Here is a 21045-nt window from a genome sequence, read left to right on the forward strand (position 1 = left end):
GGCCCGATATTCTAGACAGAACGAGGATAGGAAAGATAACTTTGCGGTCTACACAAAACCCTAAAGATAACCACGCAAAGGGGGCAAAAAGACCCTCCGTACCGAACTAACGGCACGGAGGTACACCCCTTGCGTCCCAGAGCTTCCAGCAAAACAAATAGACAAGCTGGACAGAAAAAACAGCAACAAATAGCAAAGAAGCACTTAGCTATGCAGAGCAGCAGGCCACAGGAATGATCCAGAGATACACAAGTCCAACACTGGAACATTGACAGGAAGCATGGATCAAAGCATTAGGTGGAGTTAAGTAGAGAAGCAGCTAACGAGCTCACCAGATCACCTGAGGGAGGAAACTCAGAAGCTGCAGTACCACTTTCCTCCACAAACGGAAGCTCCCAGAGAGAATCAGCCGAAGTACCACTTGTGACCACAGGAGTGAACTCTGCCACAGAATTCACAACACAGAAGTCTCATTGACAGTTAAAGGAATCATTTGATTGCAGCGATTGCCTCAAAAGGTTGGGCAGCAGAGTATTAACCCTTTTGCGCCAGAGTCTGTTTTTGCTTTCGTGACCGGGCCAATTTTTTTCAGTTCTGACCAGTGTCACTTTATGAGGTCATAACTCTTAACGCTTCAACGAATTCTGGTGATTGACATTGTTTTCTTGTCACATATTGTACTTTATGTTAGTGGTAACGTTTCTTTGATATAACTTGCGTTTATTTGTTAAAAAAATGGAAATTTTCAACATTTTGCATTTTTCAAAATTTTTATTTTTATGCTCTTAAATCAGAGAGTCATATCACACAAAATAGTTAATAAATAACATTTTCCACGTGCCTACTTTACATCAGCACAATTTTGGAAACAAATTTTTTTTGTTAGAAAGGTATAAGGGTTAAAAGTTGACCAGCGATTTCTAATTTTTAGAACAAAATTTACAAAACCATTTTTTTGGGGGACCACCTCACATTTGAAGTGAGTTTGGAGGGTCAATATGACAGAAAATACCCAAAAGTGACACCATTTTAAAAACTGCACCCTTCAAGGTGCTCATAACCACATTCAAGAAGTTTATTAACCCTTCAGGTGCTTCACATGAATGAATGGAATGTGGAAGGAAAAAATAAGCATTTACTTTTCTTTCACAAAGTTTCCTTGTGACCTATTTTTTTTTACTTTCACAAGGGTAACAGGAGAAAATGGACTATATATTTTGTTGTGCAATTTCTCCTGAGCATGCCGACACTCCATATGTGGGGAAATCTACTGTTTGGGTGCATGGCAGGGCTCGGAATGAAAGGCGCGCAATTTGATATTTTGAATGTAAAATATGCTGGAATAATTAGCTGTTGCCATGTCACGTTTGGAGAGCACCTGATGTGCCTTAATAGTGGAAACCCCCACAAGTGACACCATTTTGGAAACTAGACCCCTCCAAGGAACTTATCTAGATGTGTGGTGGGCACTTTGAACCTCTAAGTGCTTCACAGAAGTTAATTGCGTAGAGCCATGAAAATAAAAAATCATATTTTTTCCACAACAAATGAACTTTTCAACCTCAATTTTTTTTAAAAAATGGGTAACAGGAGAAATTGGACCCCAAAAGTTGTTGTCCAATTTGTCCTGAGTATGCTGACATCCCATATGTGGGGGTAAACCACCGTTTTGGCGCATGGCAGAGCTCGGAAGGGAAGGAGCGCCATATTGGAGAGCAGATTTTGCTGGAATTGTTTGTGAGTGACCTGTCACATTGTCAGAGCCCCTGAGGTGCCAGAACAGCATAAGCCCCCAAAAGTGACTGCATTTTAGAAAATACTTCCCTGAAAGAATTCTCCTAGTGGTGCAGTGACCAATGATTGTGGAAACCCCTGATGGTTTTTGCGAATGGTCCCACAAGCCCCCATGTTATGTTCAACCAGACTTATAAATAGGGGAATGCTGGTGTACTAGTTGTCAACATACTGATTGTAGCCTTTTTGTGAAAATGGAGTTTTCAGCTCCCAAACGATTTTTCCAGATGTCCCCAGATAAATAGGGCATCCTGGTGGGTTTATTTGGCTATCTTTCCCCTCATAAATTGAACTGTCGCACATTTTATAGAGTTTTATTCCAAACCTTGCCCTCTTAGAAGGAATAAATTGCTTGAGGTGCAGTCTTTCTTTGACTTTTACAAGGGACTCATCAATGGAAATGTTTTCTGTTTAGGTGTAAAGCTTTGAGTACTTTTCTGTCAAGTCTCCGATGATGGGTCTGATTTTGAATAGTCTGTCATGTTCTGGGGCATTTCTGGGCAGGCATTGACTATTGTCATTAAAAAGCCAAAATATCATGAGCATTTCATAACGGGTCCTAGGAAGAGCGGCAGAAAACATCAAGGTGGCTTGAACAGGGCGGTTGGACCAATAGGACCGAATGCTCATTTTTTTAACAAGCTCCATAGTGAATGTAAGTCCTAAAAAATGTTTTTCATTTCTAGGACTTTAGTTGGTGTCCATAAATTTGACCTAGCATAATAGGATTGTGGATTCTGGCTGATGAATTGGGACGCATATAAATTTGTAGGATAATATACTCTAGCACGCTATCTGTCAGAAACAAATTTAAAAAAATTAACTGGTCCAAAATTTTCCACCTCCACATTTATACCAGGAATGGCATTAAAATTAGGGATGAATGGAGTAGCCGAATCCGAAGCCTCCCATCTGGGAAATGCTATATCAAGAGGCAAAGCCCCTTGGACATTGGTGTGCTCCAATTCACGAGCACTAGGGACAGCGCTAGTACTGGGCATCGCTCCCTGAGTTGGAGACATTTCTCCAGAAGCGCTATTTGTCCTTGTTGTACTGGCCCTTGTGTGTGAGGATGGACCAGAATCGCTGCTCATTTCTGAGCTATCACTGTCGCTGCTACTAAAGCCCTCGAAATCCACATCGCCATCTGGCACTGCACTTTCTTCACTGTCAGAACATAAAAGTGCATAAGCCTCCTCTGCACCATAATACTGACGGCCATTTTACTCTTTTTTTTTTTTTCCCCGGAAATAGAAAAGTGACGTGACTGAGGTGACCAAATTATTGGGGAGACAATTGAGAAAAGTCTAATTCTTTAACCTAACCATAACTTTAGAATAAACCCTGACTCTAACTTTAGCCCCAACACTAACCCTAACTATAGCACTAACCCTAACCTGCCTTATCTGTTTGTTTTTTTACTTTATAGCAAGATGGTTTACTGACACAGCTGTTGCCAGCAGCACTTCTAACACAGTTTCTCCTCTAATCTCTCACTGACAGGAGATCTGAGGAGAAACAGCGTTTTTATGAGGCAGATCGCCCGGGAAAGTTCGTTGCTATAACAAACTTTCCTAGTGATTTGTCTCATTGGCTGGTGTGACGTTGACATCATCAGGACCTGAACCAATCAGGTCTCGATGAGATCAGGGGTCACATTAAGAACAAAGCTCTGCTAGTGCCCACGTTTATCTACTGCTGGTGGTCACGAAGCGCTTGAGTTAAGGGTACCATCATTCCTGTCCAGGTTTATTTCATGAGTTATATATATTTTTTTTTAATTCTGTGGAACCACGGATGAAAAGCAATGTCTGACTTTCATTTGTTCATTTTCATAGATTGTTTATTTTTTATTACTTTTGTCAGATTCAAGTTATTTCTGTGACCATTGTGGGTTTTTCTGTCATTAAACGAGGTGTACCAACAATTTTGACCACGTGTGTAGGAGGAATTAATATTTTGACTCCACAGCCACTTTCCGGAAATTTACACGCAGTGGATGTTGGAGAGTGAAAATTACACATTTGCCATTTTATTACCCAGCACATCGTGCTGGATTGTTTTCCAGGAGACACACACTGGATTCTTCTCACTATAATATTGCTAAATACAGGGATCCTAAATGTTGTTTGAGCACACTGCAAGATTCAGAAGTGAGAGCGGATTTTTCTGGATTGGTTTATAGAAACTCTGTTGCTTTTCAACAGCCTTTGAGCCACTAGTATTGTGGGAACCTCTGTTTTTCCTTTGACAGATGATGGACCTGAGTGGGGACTTGTTTTTTTGTGAGATGAGAATTGTTGTTTTTGTCTACACAACATTGATTGGTTTCTTTTTATTCGAATGAACAAACAGTTGAACACCACACGCTACTGGTTCATCCAACAAGGTTTTCTATTAGACTGTGACCTGTCATTTTCTTGGTAAATAATTAAAGATTTTTTTACATGAACTGTCCATAAAAATGGCAAGCTAAGTAGAAAGGTTCAATAATATAAAACAAGGATATTTTATTTAAAAAATTGTTTCTTATCTTAGCAGATGGCTGTACCAGGAGATCAGAGGGACAGCTGACATCTTCAGTTTTTAAATCTGATGATCTTGAGATCCTACAAGATACAACTGAAGTGAATGCCATTACTCCAGATATATCATCATCCCTTCACAGCAAAGATCTATCATCTGATCCCATGGAACAGGTCCCTTCTCCTGATTCATTACTGACTACTAAGGAAAATAAAAGTCACAAAAGAGGCATTAAAAAACAAACTGCTCCTAAAGCAAATAAGTCATTTTCATGTTCAGATTGTGGGAAATGTTTTAACAAGAAATCACATTTTGTTACACACCAAAGAACTCACACAGGAGAGAAGCCTTTTTCTTGTTCAGAATGTGGGAAATGTTTTAACCAGAAAGGAAATCTTGATGAACACCAAAGAATCCACACAGGAGAGAAGCCTTTTTCATGTTCAGAATGTGGGAAATGTTTTACATGGAAAATAAATCTTGATAGCCATCAAAGAATCCACACAGGAGAGAAGCCTTTTTCCTGTTCAGAATGTGGGAAATGTTTTAATCACAAATGGTATCTTGTTAATCACCAGAGAACTCACACTGGGGAGAAGCCTTTTTCCTGTTCAGAATGTGGGAAATGTTTTATCCTGAAATCAGATTTGGTTAGGCACCATAAAACTCACACAGGGGAGAAGCCTTTTTCCTGTTCAGAATGTGGGAAATGTTTTAACCACAAATGGCATTTGTTAATCACCAGAGAACTCACACTGGGGAGAAGCCTTTTTCCTGTTCAGAATGTGGGAAATGTTTTAACCACAAATGGCATCTTGTTAATCACCAGAGAACTCACACAGGGGAGAAGCCTTTTTCCTGTTCAGAATGTGGGAAATGTTTTAACCGGAAAGCGCTTCTTGTTAGACATCAGAGCAGTCACACAAAGGAGAAGCATTTTTCATTTTCTTAATGTGGGAAATATTTTACTTGGAAATCAACTCTTAACCCCTTCCCGACCTTTGACGCCACGTAGGCGTCATGAAAGTCGATGCCAATCCGACCTGTGATGCCTATGTGGCGTCATGGAAAGATTGCGTCCCTGCAGATCGGGTGAAAGGGTTAACTCCAATTTCACCCGATCTGCAGGGACAGGGGGAGTGGTAGTTTAGCCCAGGGGGGGTGGCTTCACCCCCCCGTGGCTACGATCGCTCTGATTGGCTGTTGAAAGTGAAACTGCCAATCAGAGCGATTTGTAATATTTCACCTATTAAAACTGGTGAAATATTTCAATCCAGCCATGGCCGATGCTGCAATATCATCGGCCATGGCTGGAAACACTAATGTGCCCCCACCCCACCGATCGCCCCCCCCAGTCCTCCGATCAGTGCTATGCACCGCTCCGTCCTGTGCTCCGCTCCCCCTGTGCTCTTGTCCGCTCCCCCGTGCTCCAATCACCCCCCCGTGCTCCGATCCAACCCCCCTGCACTCCGATCCACCCCCCGTGCTCCGATCCACCCCCCCGCGCTCCGATCCACCCTCCCGCGCTCCGATCCACCCCCCCGTGCTCCGATTCCCCCCCCGTGCTCCCCCCCACCCCATCATACTTACCGATCCTGCCGCGGTCCGTCCGTCTTCTCCCTGGGCGCCGCCATCTTCAATAATGGCGGGCGCATGCGCAGTGCGCCCGCCGAATCTGCCGGCCGGCAGATTCGTTCCAAAGTGCATTTTGATCACTGAGATATAATCTATAACAGTGATCAAAATAAAAAAAATAATAAATGATCCCCACCCCCCTTTGTCACACCCATAGGTAGGGACAATAAAAAAATAAAGAATTTTTATTTATTTTTTTTTTCCACTAAGGTTAGAATAGGGTTAGGGTTTCGGTATGTGCACACGTATTCTGTTCCTCTGCGGATTTTTCCGCTGCGGATTTGATAAATCTGCAGTGCTAAACCGCTGCGGATTTATGGCGGATTTACCGCGGTTTTTCTGCGCATTTCACTGCGGTTTTACAACTGCGATTTTCTATTGGAGCAGTTGTAAAACCGCTGCAAATCCGCAGAAAGAAGTGACATGCTGCAGAATGTAAACCGCTGCGTTTCCGTGCAGTTTTTCTGCAGCATGTGTACAGCGATTTTTGTTTCCCATAGATTTACATTGAACTGTAAACTCATGGGAAACTGCTGCAGATCCGCAGCGTTTTCCGCAGCGTGTGCACATACCTTTAGAATTAGGCTATGTGCACACAGTGCGGATTTGGCTGCGGATCCGCAGCGGATTGGCCGCTGCGGATTCGCAGCAGTGTTCCATCAGGTTTACAGTACCATGTAAACCTATGGAAAACCAAATCCGCTGTGCCCATGGTGCGTAAAATACCGCGCGGAAACGCTGCATTGTATTTTCCGCAGCATGTCAATTCTTTGTGCGGATTCCGCAGCGTTTTACACCTGTTCCTCAATAGGAATCCACAGGTAAAATCCGCACAAAAAACACTGGAAATCCGCGGTAAATCCGCAGGTAAAACGCAGTGCCTTTTACCCGCGGATTTTTCAAAAATGATGCTGAAAAATCTCACACGAATCCGCAACGTGGACACATAGCCTTAGGGTTAGGGTTGGAATTAGGGTTGTGGTTAGGGTTATGGCTACAGTTGGGGTTAGGGTTAGGGGTGTGTTGGGGTTAGTGTTGGAGGTAGAATTGAGGGGTTTCCACTGTTTAGGCACATCAGGGGTCTCCAAACGCAACATGGCGCCACCATTGATTCCAGCCAATCTTGTATTCAAAAAGTCAAATGGTGCTCCCTCACTTCCGAGCCCTGACGTGCGCCCAAACAGTGGTTTACCCCTACATATGGGGTATCAGTGTACTCAATGACAAACTGCGCAACAATTACTGGGGTCCAATTTCTCCTGTTACCCTTGTGAAATTAAAAAAATGCTTGCTAAAACATTATTTTTGAGGAAAGAAAAATTATTTTTTTATTTTCACGGCTCTGCGTTGTAAACGTCTGTGAAGCACTTGGGGGTTCAAAGTGCTCACCACATATCTAGATAAGGTCCTTGGGGGGGGGTCTAGTTTCTAAAATGGGGTCACTTGTGGGGGGTTTCTACTGTTTAGGCACACCAGGGGCTCTGCAAACGCAACGTGACGCCCGCAGACCATTTCATCAAAGTCTGCATTTCAAAAGTCACTACTTCCCTTCTGAGCCCCGACGAGTGCCCAAACAGTGGTTTGCCCCCCCACATGGGGTATCAGCGTACTCAGGAGAAACTGGACAACAAATTTTGGGGTCCAATTTCTCCTGTAACCCTTGGGAAAATAAAAAATTCAGGGCTAAATAATTATTTTTGAGGAAAGAAAACGTATTTATTATTTTCACGGCTCTGCATTATAAACTTCTGTGAAGCACTTGGGGGTTCAAAGTGCTCACCACACATCTAGATAAGTTCCGTTCGGGGTCTAGTTTCCAAAATGGGGTCACTTGTGGGGGGTTTCAACTGTTTAGCCACTTCAGGGGCTCTGCAAACGCAACGTGACGCCCGCAGAGCATTCCATCAAAGTCTGCATTTCAAAACGTCACTACTTCAATTCCGACCCCCGGCATGTGCCCAAACAGTAGTTTACCCCCACATATGGGGTATCACCGTACTCAGGAGAAACTGGACAACAAATATTGGGGTCAAATTTCTCCTGTTACCCTTGGGAAAATTAAAAAATTCTGGGCTAAATAATTATTTTTGAGGAAAGAAAACGTATTTATTATTTTCACGGCTCTGCATTATAAACTTCTGTGAAGCACTTGGGGGTTCAAAGTGCTCACCACACATCTAGATAAGTTCCTTTCGGGGTCTAGTTTCCAAAATGGGGTCACTTGTGGGGGGTTTCAACTGTTTAGCCACTTCAGGGGCTCTGCAAATGCAACGTGACGCCCGCAGAGTATTCCATCAAAGTCTGCATTTCAAAACGTCACTACTTCACTTCCGAGCCCCGAAATGTGCCCAAACAGTGGTTTACCCCCACATATGGGGTATGAGCGTACTCAGGAGAAACTGGAAAACAACTTTTGGGGTCAAATTTCTCCTGTTACCCTTGGGAAAATAAAAAATTGCAGGCTAAAAGTTAATTTTTGAGAAAATAATTTTTTTATTTTATTTTCATGGCTCTGCGTTATAAACTTCTGTGAAGCACTTGGGGGTTCAAAGTCCTCACCACACATCTAGATTAGTTCCTTTGGGGGTCTAGTTTCCAAAATGGGGTCATTTGTGGGGGATATCCAATGTTTAGGCACACAGGGGCTCTCCAAACGTGACATGGTGTCCGCTAATGATTGTAGCTAATTTTCCATTTAAAAAGCCAAATGGCGTGCCTTCCCTTCCGAGCCCTGCCGTGCGCCCAAACAGTGGTTTACCCCCACATATGGGGTATCAGCGTACTCAGGACAAACTGGACAAGAACATTTGTGGTCCAATTTCTCCTATTACCCTTGGCAAAATAGGAAATTCCAGGCTAAAAAATCATTTTTGAGGAAAGAAAAATTATTTTTTATTTTCATGGCTCTGCGTTATAAACTTCTGTGAAGCACCTGGGGGTTTAAAGTGCTCAATATGCATCTAAATAAGTTCCTTGGGGGGTCTAGTTTCCAAAATGGGGTCACTTGTGGGGGAGCTCCAATGCTTAGGCACACAGGGTCTCTCCAAACGCGACATGGTGTCCGGTAACAATTGCAGCTAATTTTCCATTCAAAAAGTCAAATGGCGCGCCTTCCCTTCCGAGCCCTGCCGTGTGCCCAAACAGTGGTTTACCCCCACATATGAGGTATCATTGTACTCAGGACAAATTGGACAACAACTTTCGTGGTTCAGTTTCTCATTTTACCATTATGAAAATAAAATTGTTGCTAAAAGATCATTTTTGTGACTAAAAAGTTAAATGTTCATTTTTTCCTTCCATGTTGCTTCTGCTGCTGTGAAGTACCTGAAGGGTTAATAAACTTCTTGAATGTGGTTTTCAGTACCTTGAGGGGGTGCATTTTTTAGAATGGTGTCACTTTTGAGTATTTTCAGCCATATAGACCCCTCAAACTGACTTCAAATGTGAGGTGGTCCCTAAAAAAATGGTTTTGTAAATTTCGTTGTAAAAATGAGAAATCGCTGGTCAAATTTTAACCCTTATAACTTCCTAGCAAAAAAAAATGTTGTTTCCAAAATTGTGCTGATGTAAAGTATACATGTGGGAAATGTTATTTATTAAATATTTTGTGTCACATAACTCTCTGGTTTAACAGAATAAAAATTCTAAATGTGAAAATTGCAAAATGTTCACAATTTTCGCCAAATTTCCGTTTTTATCACAAATAAACGCAGAATTTATTGACCTAAATTTACCACTAACATGAAGCCCAATATATCACGAAAAAACAATCTCAGAACCGCTAGGATCCGTTGAAACGTTCCTGAGTTATTACCTCATAAAGGGACACTGGTCAGAATTGCAAAAAACGGTAAGGTCTTTAAGGTCAAAATAGGCTGGGTCATGAAGGGGTTAATAAACATCAGAGACGTCACATAGGGGAGAAGCCTTTTTTATGTTCATAATGTTGGAATAGTGTTAACCAAAATTAAATCTTCTTAAATTTGTTGCCTCTTGTCATTTCTTGTTTGCTGACAACAGGATAAAACTAAACTTTATTAACTCCAAATGTAAAACTGTACCCGTAATTTACCCCCTGAAACTAACACTTATACATTATCCTCACACCCCACAGTTCAGTATGTAGGGTGAGGTGACGTATACACACTCACGCTCCCAAGCCTCTCATTTCTACAGGTTTCATCGTCCTCACTAAAGGTGACGCATCAGGAGACTAATTAATATTGACCTATATTCAAGTGATACTAGACAAAAAAAAAACAAAATCATGTATCATGTTATCCAAAACAGAAAAGCAGCCACATATTGGCAGATCTCAGACCTCAAACTATATACTTCATAAGTTTATAAGCCACTCCAGTGTCAGGAATAGATAGTATGTGACAATACAGTATAATTCTTGTGTTTTCCTCCTGTAGGGACTGCCCTAGTTTGGTATTGTAACAGCTGTTAATTAGTAGTGCAAATTGTCCTAGACTAAACTCCGTCTTCAGATGGCCCAATATGTACCACTCAGGGAAAACTTACCTGCTCCAAAGATCAATGGCAGCTTCTAACTAATGGCCATGCTGCGGTCTGTCAGGGAATAATAATAATCTTTATTTTTATATAGCGCTAACATATTCCGCAGCGCTTTACAGTTTGCACACATTATGATCGCTGTCTCCGATGGAGCTCACAATCTAAATTCCCTATCCGTATGTCTTTGGAATGTGGGAGGACACTCACACAAACACGGTGAGAACATACAAACTCCTTGCAGATGTTGTCCTGGCGCTGCAAGGCTGTACTTCTAACCACTGAGCCACCGTGCTGGCCCAATATCGTTATAAAGACTAGGGATGTGTGCACTCATAATGTCTGGAAGATCTGTGCCATTATTTAGTATGAATATGGAGATTATCTCTGAAAGTTAAGTGTTCCCTGAGCGGTATATACTGTATTGTCACATACTATCTATTCCTGACACTGGAGTGGCTTATAAACTTACAAAGTATATAGTTTGTAGTCTGGAATCTGCCAATATGTGGCTGGTTTGAGTGAGTGTGTATACGTCACCTCACCTTATATACTGAACTGTGACAGTCCCAGCGAGTACTCCGCCATCTGTGCTCTGCTTGTGACGTCCCTGCCATGTGCTGCTTACAAGCATAAAGCAGCTGCTGGCACCGGAGCAGGATGCTCCGAGGGGGCGCTGGGTAGATAAGTGTAATATTTTTTTGTTTAATGTTTTCTGATGGGGCCAGGGTGGGGGTGGGGGGCAATTATAAGGATTGGGCCATGCATACCAGAGTCAGGATGGGGCCAATCATACCAGAATAGGGATGGGGCCCTCCATACCAGGATGAAATGGGGGCCCTGCATACAATGAGATGGGGCCCTGCATGCCAGAATAGGGATGGGGCGCTTCATACCAGGATGAAATGGGGGCCCTGCATACCAGGATAGGGATGGGGCTCTTCATACTAGGATGAGATGGGGCCCTCCATGCCAGGATGAAATGGGGGCCCTGCATACCAGGATAGGGATGTGGCCATGCATTCTAGTATAGGGATGAGGGCGATCATTCCTGCCAGGATAGGGATGAGGGAGCCATGTGTATCAGAATGGGGGGAGAGGACCAACTATACCAGGATAGGGGATATTACGTACAGAGTTGACCACATTTTTTGCTTCAATTTTTTTCCTAATTTCCTCCTCCAAAACCTAGGTGCATCTTATAGTCCAAAAAATACGGTATATATATCTTTTTTTTCCCAGTGAACTCATTCTTCATGTTTGGCCTCATTAAAATAAAAACACTCATACTCCGCTGGCGGCCGGCTCCACTTCAGCGGTGTCAAGACTCACTGTCCTGGGGCTTATGTGAGGTTGTTACATCACACGAGCCCTGTACCCGATCAGCGGCAGCTTCACTGCTCCTTCCTTCGGACATATTGAACATGAACAGGAAGCCAGGGCCGCGGCTGCTCTCTGACTGCCTCATGATGCTTGATTTGTCTGAAGGTGGGGACAGTGACGTCAGCACTGATTGGGCACAGGGCTCACATGACGTAAAAACCTCAAAAAAGCCCCAAGAACACAAACTCCAACACCAGTGAAACGGCGCCACCATGGGAGGTTTGTATAAGGGTTTTTATTTTAACAGGACCAAACATGAGGAATGAGAAGGGCTTGTCCAACTAGTTGTCAACCTTTATAAACAGCAAAAATCCCACACATGGGAAATGCCATTATTATACCTAGAGGGTGAGAAATGAATTACAGGAAAATCGTATTTTGTTGACCTTCAAAAATAACTCAGATGGGGAGAACCTATATATATTATTGACAAATTGTACATAAACAATGCGCGCAGCATGCGTTCAAGGTGAGAATATTATATGGGAGTTTGTTGTGAATTCCGTTCTTGGTTGTAAGTAGTATTTTTGTGAGTTCTGCTCTTGGGCTCCTCCTGTGGTCTTTAGTGGTATGGCTGCTTCTTGGATTTAGCTTCTCAGCTGTTTCCTTTGATTGTCTTTTGGGCTCGGCTATATTAGTCTGGCCTTAGCCCTCATTCAATGCCAGTTGTTTTTTGTCTCTGCCTGGAGTCATTGCTCTTTGGACTTTCCTGACACTCTGACCAAGTTCTGCTAAGCTAAGTCCTTCCATGTCCTTTGCAGTTCACTTATTGTGGACTTGTTGTTTTGTACTGTCTTGTTTTTGCTCATTTGTCCAGTTTATCAGTATGGATCTATTTAGCTAAACTGGAAGCTCTGGGCAGCAGAGTTTGCCCTCCACACCTTTAGTTAGGTGTGGAGATTTTTGCATTTCTCTACGGTGGACTTTTTCTAGTTTTTTCTACTGACCGCACAGAGCTCTTTTCTGTACTTTCCTTTCTAGCTAGAAGTGGCCTCCTGTGCTCAATCTTGTTTCATACTACGTATGTCATTTCCTTCTCCTCTCACAGTCATTACATGTGGGGGGCTGTCTTTCCTTTGGGGATTTTCTCTGAGGCAAGATAGTTTTCCTGCTTCTATCTTTAGGGGTAGTTAGCTCTTAGGCTGTGACGAGTTGCATAGGGAGCGTTAGGAGCAATCCACGGCTGCTTCTAGTTGTGTGTTGAGCTTAGGGTCTGCGGTCAGTATAGATACCACCTGCTCAGAGCTAGTCTCATGTCTGTTGTGAATTCCGTGGTCAGGCTCCCTCCTGTGGTCACGAGTGGTACTGGGGCTTCTGGGTTTCCTTCCTCAGGTGATGAGGTGAGGTCGTTAAGTGCTGTTCTATTTAACTCCACCTAGTGCCTTGCTTATTGCCTCCAGTCAATGTTCCTGTGTTGGTCTTGTTCCCTCCTGGATTGTTCCTGTGGCCTGTCTTACCTGCATAAGTTAAGTTTTGCTGGTTTCACTTTTGTTTACTATTTTCTGTCCAGCTTGTGCTTTGTCTATTTTGCTTGCTGGAAGCTCTGGGACGCAGAGGGGGTACCTCCGTGCCGTTAGTTGGTACGGAGGGTCTTTTTGCGTTCTCTGCGTGGTTGTTTGTAGGGTTTTGTGTTGACCGCAAAGCTATCTTTCCTATCTTCAGTCTGTTTAGTCAGTCGGGCCTCACTTTGCTAAAATCTATTTCATCAGTGTTTGTGTTTTCATCTCAACTCACAGTCATTATATGTGGGGGGCTGCCTTTTCCTTTGGGGATTTTCTCTGAGGCAAGGTAGGCTTATTTTCCTCTCTTAGGGCTAGTTAGTTTCTCAGGCTGTGCTCGAGGCGCCTAGGCCTTGGATAGGAGCGCTCCACGGCTGCCTTTAGTGTGGTACGATAGGATTAGGGATTGCGGTCAGCAGAGTTCCCACGTCTCAGAGCTCGTCATATGTTATTTCTGTCAGGTCACTTTGTGTGCTCTTAACCACTAGACCCATTGTGGTTTTGAATCACCAGATCATAACACATGTCGCTCCATAATCACCAGACCATAACAGGAGTTGTGGAGAAACAGGGTCAGTCCAACATCAAGATAAGGTAAACAATGGTGATGTGATCATGTAGCAGTCTTTTCCTCTCTGCTTTAGAAGTCACCAAGCTGGTTCCAGATTTCAATGTACAATTAGCATATCAGCACATATCAATAAACAAAGATAAACACACACTATGTTCAAGTCACTATAAGGGTACCGTCACACTATACGATTTATCTACGATCACGACCAGCGATATGACCTGGCCGTGATCGTAGGTAAATCGTAGTGTGGTCGCTGGGGAGCTGTCACACAGACAGCTCTCCAGCGACCAACGATGCCGAGGTCCCTGGGTAACCAGGGTAAACATCGGGTAACTAAGCGCAGGACCGCGCTTAGTAACCCGATGTTTACCCTGGTTACAAGCGTAAAACTAAAAAAAAACAAACAGCACATACTTACATTCTGGTGTCCGTCAGGTCCCTTGCCGTCTGCTTCCCGCACTGTGACTGCCGGCCGTAAAGTGAAAGCAGAGCACAGCGGCTGTGCTTTCACTTTACGGCCGGCAGTCACAGTGCGGGAAGCAGACGGCAAGGGACCTGACGGACACCAGAATGTAAGTATGTGCTGTTTGTTTTTTTTTAGTTTTACGCTTGTAACCAGGGTAAACATCGGGTTACTAAGCGCGGTCCTGCGCTTAGTTACCCGATGTTTACCCTGGTTACAAGCGAACGCATCGCATCGCTAGATCGGTGTCACACACACCGATCTAGCGATGACATCGGGAGATGCAGCGATGAAAGAAAGTTCTAAACGATCTGCCACGACGTACGATTCTCAGCAGGATCCCTGATCGCTGCTGCGTGTCAGACACAGCGATATCGTAACAATATCGCTGGAACGTCACGAATCGTACCGTCGTAGCGATCGAAATGGTATAGTGTGACGGTACCCTTACAAACTTACACAGTATGTTAAATGGTATATCAGTTTGCAAGTCTGTCTTCTGAACCACCAGACATAAACACTTAAATCCACAAGCCAATATACAGATGAAAAGTCAGTTCTTATTGGTTTGCAAAAAGATAGCTGTCTGGGTAATTAAGATATAATCTGGTTTCTTCACAGGAGTTTTATAGGATAAACCAAATACCAACAGAAAATAAAGGACCAAGAACAAACAGACTTTTGTTTGTGTAAGCTGGTAATATTGACTTTTATTGTGCTCTTATCCTTGATCACTAGTGATGTTTGCTGATATGCTAATTATGCATTGTGTTATTGAGCCAGTTTGTTGACATATAAAGCAGAGAGGGAAAACTATGCAAATAGTTTAAATCAAGTAATGCTACTTGATCTAATCTCCATTCTTACCCTTTATGTAAATACTGAATGAGGGACACTTGTTAGGTCTAAAAATAGGTAACATGCCTCTATATAAAGAGAGTGAGAGAGAGAAACAGCCAGAGAGATTCTGCCATGAGATCCATACAACCAAAAGACCAGAGACAGGACAGCAGCCATTTTACATCGTGGCTCCATTATGAGGGACACGGATCCAAAGACATACTGATGGGGAATTTAGATTGTGAGCCCCATCGGGGACAGCGATGATAATGTGTGCAAACTGTAAAGCGCTGTGGAATATGTTAGCGCTATATAAAAATAAAGATTATTATTATCTATCATTCTATAGGAAACAACCTAGGGGTTTTCGGCCTCGGTTGGAAGAATACAGATCTGCTCCATTGGCCATTGCTGAACCATCCATACAATTGGAGAAGCCAGGATGTGATCCTCAGATCAACTGGCCTTGTACCTTGTATGAACTCAATGGACTGATATCTTCCTACACTAGTCATTGCCTCCTCTCTGTGTGCATGCCACAGGTGAAGTAACCAACTCTGGAATATGAAGCCAGGTTGTGATCCTCGGATCAACTGTCCTTGTATGGACTGTCATGTTCCTACACTAGTCATTGCCTCCTCTCTGTGTGCGTGCCACAGGTGAAGTAACCAACCCTGGAATATGAAGCCAGGTTGTGATCCTCGGATCAACTGGCCTTGTATGGACTGGCATCTTCCCACGCTTGTCGTTACCTTCTGTCTGTGTGCCACAGGTGAGGTAGCGACCCTGGAAGATCTGTAGTCACAACTGCTATTATCTCGGGGAGTCAGCGGATGGGTGAGACTAATGTGCACCATCTTGGGTATTTTGCTGGGACTGTTCTATGTGTTATCTGCATGTTTTGTGGTTCAATGAATCATTAGTAAATCATTGCCACACTTTTACCCTCACCCTGTGTTGTCTGAGTAGCGTTTTCCCCATATTAAAAGGATAGGCATGTGGCGGGACGATCCCTGGTCCATGCAGTTTCGACTAGGCTAGCGGATCAGGCACCCGCCGACACCCCCTCCCCCATGTATCCACAGGCACTTCAATAGTCTACCTTGGAGACTAGAAGCTGTCATAGCCTGATTGGCTCTGCTACATACAGGCAATGATCTAATCGCCTGAATGTAGCAGACTTAATCACTTGCTATGAGTGCCGTCCACCGGGTGATGCTCATAGCAATCCGGCAGTGACAACCACAGAGGTCTGCTGGAGACCACTGGTTGTCATACCAACCCATCGGTGACCAGCGATCACGTGACGGGGTCACCGATGGGCAGGATTTCTGGGGCACTTGCCGGAAGCGCGCGTACAAGGTAATGACCTTGTAGGGGGCATTCAGAGCAGAATTTCAATATTTGCAGATGACACTAAACTCTGCAGGGTAATCAATACAGAGGAGGACAATTTTATATTACAGGACGATTTATGTAAACTAGAAGCTTGGGCTGATAAATGGCAAATGAGCTTTAATGGGGATAAATGTAAGGTCATGCACTTGGGTAGAAGTAATAAGATGTATAACTATGCGCTTAATTCTAAAACTCTGGGCAAAACAGTCAATGAAAAAGACCTGGGTGTATGGGTGGATGACAAACTCATATTCAGTGGCCAGTGTCAGGCAGCTGCTACAAAGGCAAATAAAATAATGGGATGCATTAAAAGAGGCATAGATGCTCATGAGGAGAATATAATTTTACCTCTATACAAGTCACTAGTTCGACCACACTTAGAATACTGTGCACAGTTCTGGTCTCCGGTGTATATGAAAGACATAGCTGAACTAGAGCGGGTGCAGAGAAGAGCGACCAAAGTTATTAGAGGACTGGGGGGTCTGCAATACCAAGATAGGTTATTACACTGGGGGCTATTTAGTTTGGAAAAACGAAGACTAAGGGGTGATCTTATTTTAATGTATAAATATATGAGGGGACAGTACAAAGACCTTTCTGATGATCTTTTTAATCATAGACCTGAGACAGGGATAAGGGGACATCCTCTACGTCTGGAGGAAAGAAGGTGTAAGCATAATAACAGACGCGGATTCTTTACTCTAAGAGCAGTGAGACTATGGAACTCTCTGCCGTATGATGTTGTAATGAGGGATTCATTACTTAAATGTAATAGGGAACTGGATACATTTCTTGTAAAGTATAATGTTACAGGGTATATACACTAGATTCCTTGATAGGGCGTTGATCCAGGGAACTAGTCTGATTGCCGTATGTGGAGTCGGGAAGGAATTTTTTTCCCCAATGTGGAGCTTACTCTTTGCCACATGGTTTTTTTTTGCCTTCCTCTGGATCAACATGTTAGGGCATGTTAGGTTAGGCTATGGGTTGAACTAGATGGACTTAAAGTCTTCCTTCAACCTTAATAATTATGTTACTATGTTAAATGCTGCTGTCAGAGGTTGTTCAAAACAGCTGACGGGCCGGAAAAGATGTGGCTCAGCGCCGTAGCCCACATCAAAGGGAGGGAGTCAGACATTGACATACATTTACGCCCTATGTCGGAAAGGCGTTACAGGGGATTGTTTTAGCAGACAGAAGTGGTAATCAATCATGTATACATACAAATAATGACAAGACACAGCTTATAATAATAAATAGTATATAGTTAAGGCAATAAAATATTATCTGGGTAAACCATGTGTAGATATAAAAATTCAGGCAAATGTCGCTCCATCTAGTGGCTTTGTGCTAGAGTGCCATCATAGAGTAAAATGTATCCTAAGAGAGTGTCACTATCAAGGTTGAAATGAGATTAAGTGCACCATACAGTTGTGCTCAAAAGTTTACATACCCCAGCAGAATTGTTGCTTTTTTGGCCTTTTTTCAGAGAATGTGAATGATAACACCAAACCTTTTTCTCCACTCATGGTTAGTGGTTGGGTGAAGCCGTTTATTGTCGTACTATTGTTTTCAGTTTTTAACCCCTTCAAGACCCTGCCCTTTTTCATTTTTGCATTTTAGTTTTCGCTCCCCTTCTTCCCAGAGCCATAACTTTTTTTTTATTTTTCCATCAATATGGCCATGTGAGGGCTTGTTGTTTTGTAGGACGAGTTGTACTTTTGAACGACATCATTGGTTTTACCATGTCCTGTACTAGAAAACGGGAAAAAAAATTCAAGTGCGGTGAAATTGCAAATAAATTTATGCATGATGTAAAAATTGTGCAATTCCACAATGGTTTTTTTGGATTTTGTTTTACCATGTTCACCAAATGCTAAAATTGAGCTGCCATTATGATTCTCCAGGTCATTACGAGTTCATAGACACCAAACATGTCTAGATTCTTTTTTATTTAAGTGGTGAAAAAAATCCAAAGTTTGTAAAAAAAAAAAAAAATGCGCCATTTTCCGAGACCTCTAGCGTCTCCATTTTTCATGATCTTGGGACGGGTGAGGGCTTATTTTTTGCGTGCCGAGCTGACGTTTTTGTTGATACCATATTGGTGCAGATACGGTGTTTTGATCGCTCGTTATTGCATTTTAATGCAATGTCGCAGTGACCAAAAAACATAATTCTGGCATTTTAACTTTTTTCTCGCTACGCTGTTTAGCGATCAGGTTAATCCATTTTTTTATTGATCAGGTGATTCTGAATGCGGCGATACCAAATATGTGTATGTTTGATTTTTTTTTAATTTTATTTTGAATGAGGCGAAAGGGGGGTGATTTAAACTTTTATATTTTTCTTATATTTTTAAAAACATTTTTTGTTTTTGGCATGCTTCAATAGTCTCCATGGGAGACCAGAAGCTGCCATAGCCCGATCAGCTCTGCTATATAGAGGCGATGATCAGATCGCCTCTATGCAGTAGAATTACTTGCTATGATGCTATGGAATTACTTGCTATGGATCGTGATTCCACCCGCGGCTATTCCGGGCACATGTCAGCTGTTCAAAACAGCTGACATGTCCCAGGAAAAATGTGGGCTCAGCGCCGGAGCCCACATCAAAGGGAGGGAAGGGACCTCTACAGTACTAGTACGGCGAAGGTCGTGAAGGGGTTAAATCATGACAACTTAAAAGATCCAAATGACCCTGATCAAAAGTTCACATACCCCATTTCTTAATACTGTGTATTTCCCCCTCTAAAATCAATGACAGCTTGAAGTCTTTTTGGTCCTTGTGGATGAGGTTCTTCATTTTCTCAGATGGTAAAGCTGCCCGCTCTTCTTGGCATAAAGCCTCCAGTTCCTGTAAAATCATTCCTGGGCTGTTTAGCATGAACTGCGCACTTGAGATCTTCCCAGAGTGGCTCTATGATATTGAGGTCAGGAGACTGAGATGGCCACTCCAGAATCTTCACTTTGTTCTGCTGTAGCCAATGACAGGTCAACTTGGTCTTGTGTTTTGGATCATTGTCATGTTGGAACGTCCAAGTACGTCCCATGTGCAGCTTCCGGGCTGATGATTGCAAATTTGCCTCTAGTATTGGCTGATAACGTGTTGCATTCAACTTTCTTTCAACTTTGGCCAAGTTTCCTGTGCCTTTGTAGCTCACACATCCCCAAAACATCAGCGATCCACCTCCGTGCTTTACAGTAGGAAGGTTGTTCCTTTCACCATAGGCATTGTTGACCTCTCTCCAAATGTAACATTTTTGGTTGTGGCCAAAAAGTTAAATTTTGGTCTCATCACTCCAAATTACCTTGTTCCAGAAGTTTTGAGGCTTGTCTCTGTGCTGTGTCATGTATTGTAGGTGATATACTTTGGCAGTAATGGCTTTCTTCTGGCGACTCGACCATGCAGCCTCCTTATTGTGCATCTTGAAACAGCTACACCGCTAGTTTTCAGAGTACTGTATTTCAGCTGATGTTATTTGTGGGTTATTCTTTGCATCCCAAACAATTTTCCTGGCAGTTGTGGATGTCATTTTTGTTGGTCTATGTGACCGTGGTTTTGTTTTTACAAAGCCCCTGATTTTCCACTTATTGATCACAGTGTGAACACTGCTGACTGGCATTATCAATTTCCTGGATATCTTTTTGTATCCCTTTACTGTTTTATACAGTTCAACTACCTTTTCCCGAAGATCCTTTGACAATTCTTTTGCTTTCCCCATGATTCTCAATCCAGAAAAGTCAGTGGCTCGATGAAAGATGTAAGAGTCTGTCTGTATCCCAGAAACACACTCAGCTTTTATGCACACTCCAATTACAAGCAAACAGGTCACAGGTGAGGATGTTACTTTTAGTAGCCATTCAAACCCATTTGTGTAAGCTTCTGTGCATGTTATCAGACCAAAATCACCAGGGTATGTGAACTTTTGATCAGGGTCATTTGGATGTTTTGGGTTGTTATTATGATTTAAAGAGAAACCACGGTAGTTTGACAATAAATGACTTCACCCAACCACTAACCATAAGTGGAGAAAAAGTTTTGGTGTTATTCATAATCTCTTAAAAACAGGCCAAGAAAGTAAAAATTCCGCAGGGGTATGTAAACTTTTGAGCACAACTGTATTTATTGAGTATGAGATAAATACATACATAGATATATGTAAACGAATTGTAGATATATCACTTTATCAGTTTATAAGGTCATTAGATACTGTGCACTTATAAATGAATAGCTTCTATAATGAGAGGACACAGAGCAAAGGGTAATAATAGTAAGAACATAAAGCGCTAACAGTGCATTACATTCCTGGAATAAAACTAGGAGATATAAAGTGCAGCAAGTGCTCTATGGAATATTCCAGGAATATAGTACAGCCCATATAGTGTAAAGGAGTAAATAAGAGATGGAGATTACAA

At 42.7% G+C, this 21045-nt stretch overlaps 1 protein-coding gene across 1 annotated transcript; it reads left to right on the forward strand.

Moving 5' to 3' along the window:
- The first annotated feature begins 4015 nt into the window (after window positions 1-4015).
- Window positions 4016-5597, forward strand: LOC138662965 (oocyte zinc finger protein XlCOF19-like). Its single transcript, XM_069748988.1, has one exon. The coding sequence runs from the start codon at window positions 4485-4487 to the stop codon at window positions 5367-5369; it is 885 nt and encodes a 294-aa protein (XP_069605089.1). The 5' UTR covers window positions 4016-4484; the 3' UTR covers window positions 5370-5597.
- The last annotated feature ends 15448 nt before the right edge of the window (window positions 5598-21045 follow it).

Source organism: Ranitomeya imitator, chromosome 2 (assembly GCF_032444005.1).
Source record: "Ranitomeya imitator isolate aRanImi1 chromosome 2, aRanImi1.pri, whole genome shotgun sequence".
Classification (NCBI taxonomy): domain Eukaryota; kingdom Metazoa; phylum Chordata; class Amphibia; order Anura; family Dendrobatidae; genus Ranitomeya; species Ranitomeya imitator.